This window comes from Nestor notabilis, unplaced genomic scaffold (genome assembly GCF_000696875.1).
Source record: "Nestor notabilis isolate BGI_N333 unplaced genomic scaffold, ASM69687v1 scaffold32016, whole genome shotgun sequence".
In the NCBI taxonomy this organism is placed as follows: Eukaryota; Metazoa; Chordata; class Aves; order Psittaciformes; family Psittacidae; genus Nestor; species Nestor notabilis.
The window spans coordinates 1-5,598 of NW_009934023.1; the positions used below are offsets into that span (position 1 = coordinate 1).

Here is a 5,598-nt window from a genome sequence, read left to right on the forward strand (position 1 = left end):
GGGTGGACTCGCAGCAGAAGCGGGTATGGGCGCGGTGGGACCCGCTGTGTGCGATGGGGGGGTACAAGGAGGAGGCGTCTTGTCCGTGCTTGCCTGACCCGTTTGTCCACCAACTGCGTTTGCAGTATGTTCCGATCAAGGGCGACCACGTAATAGGAATAGTGACGGCCAAAGCGGGGGACGTGTTTAAGCTGGACGTCGGTGGGAGCGAGCAGGCGTCTCTGTCCTACTTGGCCTTTGAAGGCGCCACGAAGAGGAACAGGCCGAACGTGCAGGTTAATGCTCATGCTTGTTGGCGTAACGCTCTAGCGATGTCCCTTAGTGGTGCTTCTGTTCCGGTTTCGTGTTTTTTCTTAGTAAACCTGTTTTTATAAGCCGCATCTAAAAGGAGGAGTGCGGATTTATGTGCAGTGATTTTTGCTCTGTGCACGATTGGGCTGTGGGCTTTCTGAGGTTTCTTAGAGATCATCTAACTTAGTATAGTTTGATATCTGGCAGATGGCAAGCTCTTTTACTCCTTACTTTTTAACTTTCCCATAATATTGCTAGCAGCAGATGCAATTCACAAGTAATATGCATGAGGGGGAACTCCAAAGTTAGGGGTTTAAAACAAGCTTTTGCACCATCCAATACTGGTAGAAAATGTTTCTCATAACACTGTTATAAACGGTTCTATGGCATGTGCATGCCATAGCTTCTGCATTCAACTGAAATACCATCACTAGAATGTAAAAATTGACTGTAAAGAAAACCAAAATAGGTTAGTGAGATTTATTTTATTTTTTTTTTCTAGCTGTTGTCATCATTGTCATCCTGATAAATAACTACAAGAGCAGGTTGCACAGACTTCTAGTACCCTTAAAGTCTGAAGAAAAAGGAATTAATGTTTGGCCTTTAAAAAAAAGAATACTTCATGAAATAAGCTTCTGTACTTTTTAATCTTTCCAATACCAGTAACGATAAAAGATAATTGTTCATAGAGAATGCCACCTTTAGTTGAAGAAGAGAAAATGAAAATTCCTATTATACCAGTTTATTTTTCTGTTACCAGTATTTTAAAGCTATTTTGTGGCCTTGTGAGAGGATCTCAATCAACTGAGTATTTCTTACAAATGTGCAGTATAATCTTCTGTCCTACTTTTGCTTTTTGACACTGCTTCGTTTAGGTGGGAGATCTTATTTATGGTCAGTTCGTTGTAGCAAATAAAGACATGGAACCAGAGATGGTCTGTATAGACAGCAGTGGAAGATCAAGTGGAATGGGAATAATTGGACAAGATGGCTTCCTCTTTAAAGTTTCCTTAGGTCTAATAAGAAAGTAAGTATTAAGGAAAGTAAGTAGTCACTGTAACATGTACTATGGTGGGTAGGATTCGTGCAACTATTTCCTCTGAGCAGTGTGGACAATTCAGTAATCAGAGTGTATAATTGTTTTAGTGCATTTGTAACAGTTTTACTGAATAGGGTATGGATATTGGCCTAGGAGGAGGGTTTATTTCCCCAATTAAGAGATTTAGATGCTCTTCAATATGGTGTGCTGTGACTTGCTTAAAAAAAAAAAAGTGATTTGGTTGCTAAGGCAACATGGAAAACAAAACGAGTGACTTGGGGAAATCAGACATTCAAGCTGGGGCTTCAGGTATGTACCTACTACCTTGGACTTTAAAAACTGTGAATACCTACTGTCCTTTTTCTGCTTAACAGGGATAGCGGGGGATGTATGTTTGGCTGACAAGTGATTAAAGAGGTCTTTCCACATAGATCCATATTATTTTCTGACTTCCCAAGAAAAATAAATTGCTTTGAAATACTCATACAGACAAAAAAAAAAAAAGTGGGCTTTTCATTTAAAACTGACATGTTAATCAAAGAACCGTTTCAGAAGCTTCTGAATGTACCATGAACTTTGGGGTTTTGTGTGCTGATGGAAATACAAGGGTTTTGTGACTGTCAAAGAATGCCAGATTATATGGTTAAATGATAGGTAAGCATTGTGCTTTTGGGTGGGGATTTTTATTTTGTTTTGTTGTCCTTTGGAAAGCAGTCTGGAGGTGCAGAGCAGCTATTTCATACCTGGATTTTTAAAGTAATGATTTGTCTGGTTTACATGTCCCATCAAAAGTCAATGTGAACTTCCACACATTTTTTCAGCCATTCTGTGTGTCTTCCAAATGTCGTCTGTATGCAAGTAAATAACAGTATGTTACAAATGGTGCTGTTTCTTCTTTGAGAAAGCCTGTTGGATCTTGATTTAATCCTAGGTGTATTATAATATTCTTGATGCTTTTATTTTTCAGTATTCTCTCACCTAATAAAACTAAAATATTCTATGTTTACTGCTGTTAATATTGTCTCCTGCAGGAGAAGGGAAGCTGTCTTCTGCAAGATATATCTTTGGTGTTAGATTTATAAATAGCAACACTTTAAAAATGTCACTTTGTCAAACAGTAAGTTTTAGATGTATTAAATCATAGAATTGTTATAAAAGTATGAATTCACTTTAAATTATCAAGTATTCTGAATCTAATTAGGAAAAAAATAACAAAAGCTGCATTTTTTTAGGTGTATATATTTTAGATGAGAGCAAAATGAAAAATCCGATGCTGTATTGCTATTCTGGATGCATATATGTGACTTGTTCATCTTACCTTTTGGTGTGTTGCTTTAATAGCTCACATAACAGCAGTACTGCAGTTTAGTTACTGATAATAATGTGGTCTGCATCAAATACGAGCATTTATTCCTCTGACTTTTTTAATCTTGTTTACAGACTCTTGGCTCCCAAATCTGAAATAATTCAGGAGTTGTCACAATTGTACCCATTTGAGCTGGTGCTGGGAATGAATGGAAGAATATGGGTAAAAGCAAGAACAGTTCAACAGACTTTAATTATAGTAAATATTTTGGAAGCCTGTGAGTATATGACTGCAGAACAGAGAAAACAAGCGCTTGCCAAATTGTCAGGGAATTGATAAAAGAAAGCCTTCAGGATTTGAGATGACCATAGGGAGTATTGGTTATTTTTGTATTCAGATTTATATTAAAAGCCATTTCTTAAATGAAGTACTAGACTTTGTTGTTGTTCTTCAGTTCCCTTTATCCACTCAGCTTGTTTGTGCCTTGTTTAGGAACTTTGTTTTTACTCACTTCTGTGATTATGAAGCTCTGCTTATGTTTATGAATTTCTTGACAAATGGGGAGACAGTCTTTAAAGCTTCCAGTAGCTGTGAGTTTAGAGGTATAACCACTTAGGTCTTCTGTAAGAAAAACAGTCAGTTTGTAGCATGCATCTATTTGCTTTTTTAGTCATTATTAATATCAACATTTCAAAGAATACATGCTTACTTGAGGTAGTAGAAAGTATCCTGCAGGTCATTCATTCTGGTCAGGTACTCTGTTTATGCAGTGCAATAAGTGATTATTTAATATTTCATAAAATGTGGGACTAGAAACGCAGAGAGTAACAGACAATAATTACAGGGTGTAGCATAAAATAATCATAGGGTGGATAAGGGAAATGATCAGGTAAGACTCAACATATGGTCACAGTGACTTTACCACTTTCCCTAAAAATAACCTGATTAGTAGTATTGAGGAAATAGTGGTTAGGACTTAACTTCATAGCAGTATGAAAATTCAGGAAGCTTGATGGCTCACTGAAGGTAAGAAATAACAGCTGCTATTTGAAATCACTTGCATTTTTTTCATAAGAGTTTTTTAACTAGAGGTTAGGTAAAGGCCACTGCAGCAATATTGGACTTCATTGTGTAGTACTTCCTTACATGCATGTAGAGGAAGTGCTGTCCTAGGGAAGATAAGCTGCCAGTCCGTTTAGTAACGTGAGTAGTTTGCTACTGTTTCGAGAGAGAAAGAGGACCATGGAGCAGTGGAAGGGGAATTACTGATGCCTGCTTCATGTGGGAGAAAAGTTTGACTGTGTACCCAGTGAACTGCATTGGAACTGTTTAAGCAGTTTTTTGGATCTATGATGTTTTGTAATTCTTAACAAGCTGAATAATTTGATAGCAATAGTTACAAGAAATTAGGGAAAAAGGTCTAATTAGAATAAGCCTGAATACCATATTAATTCCAAGTGGAAACAGTATCGTTTCTATTCTGCATTTCATCTGAAGTTCAGCCTGTGGTATTTGATGCTATGGTTTTCTTTGGCATCTCTCTCATTTAGAAATTGCTTCAATTGAGAGCCACTCCTCTGAGTCATCTTTAATACACTTACCTAGAGCTTCCCCTGACAAAGACACAACTCTTATGGTTTCCATGTGAATCTAATGGCTGCAATTCAGAATTCTTTCTGGGTTTTGCTAGCCTTCCTATGTAGTATTTAGGGTATTGCTCATCTGGCTTGGTTGATCTTTAGTCATCTTTTTTTCACCTGTCTTCTGCCAGCAGAGATGACTTTCATATCCCATATATCTTTTAGGCCTATAATCTCTTCTCTTGCTACACATGAAAAGCTGTAATTTAATAAGGATTTCACTAACTCTGTTCTTCTCCAGTTATCTTTTTTTCAACTTTAGCTAACCAGAGCCCCTGCAGGTTGTCCGTTATTGGAACAATAGCTGGCATAAGCAGGAAAGCACTTGCCAAATCATCTCAGGGTGCTAACTTTGTTTTCTGCGAATGTTCTTGGATCATAATAGTAAAACCACAGGAATGGGGAATGACATAGTTCATTTCCTGAAGAGTTGTGGCTTGAAATGCAATTAGCCCTACCACTCCCCCTTTTACTGGGCTAAGCAACCTCCTTTCCCTGCCAAAAGTCTGAATTTTAAGCCTAACTTGAAGATACATGAACAATCCTGGATTTAAAAATGCTGTTTTGGTAGCACAGCATAGCAAATGGTGACATTGAAAGTTTTCAATGTCACAAGTGCCCTATTTCACACTACCCATTAATCTGTCCCACTGTCAACAGCTTATCAACCAAAACCAACTTTAATTAAATCAAGAGCAGGAAAAAAAACGCATTAAAATCACGCTTGTCATTAATTTACCAAAATGGGTATGCACAAAGTACTTGTTTACCCCCTACACAATCATTTTAAATATGTTCTACGCTTAAGTTTGACAATTCATACAGTGGCAAAAATGACAAGTGGATGTGAGCAAAATGTGTGGAGAAAATGCTTGAAAGCAAATACATTTAAACATTACTAAAAGAAGGAAATACTGGGGTTTGGCGGGGTTTTTTGGTTTCGGGTGTCTGGGTTGGTTTTTTTTGTTTGTTGTTTGTCGTTTGGGGTGTTTGGTTTTTTTTTGGGTTTTTTGGGGTTTTTTTGTTGGATACAAGAAAAACTATCTACATTCCTTAAACCAGTTACGAGCTTTGACAAGCTTTATCTAATGAACAAAATATCCAGGCAAAATCCATATGATGTCTTTGTGAACTTGTAGTTCTGGCATGGTGACTAAACCAGTATTGCCAAGAAGAGTGGCACAGGCTATAAGTTGGTTCTAGGAAGACAGGTTAATCATAAGTTAATCGGGTATTCTGCTGGAAATGTTACAGGAAGTCCTTCACATTCCCATTAAAGGCACATAAACACATATATTTCAGGAAATAGAACTTGCAGAAGT

General features: G+C 37.4%; 1 protein-coding gene across 1 annotated transcript; it reads left to right on the top strand.

The window, feature by feature from the left end:
• Positions 1–5: 5 nt before the first annotated feature.
• Positions 6–3,061, top strand: EXOSC3 (exosome component 3; the record flags this gene model as incomplete). Its single annotated transcript, XM_010017125.1, has 4 exons — positions 6–23; positions 126–275; positions 1,167–1,318; positions 2,771–3,061. Coding segments are annotated over 4 exons (522 nt in total), but the record flags the coding sequence as incomplete, so codon positions are not given.
• Between the last annotated feature and the right edge of the window lie 2,537 nt (positions 3,062–5,598).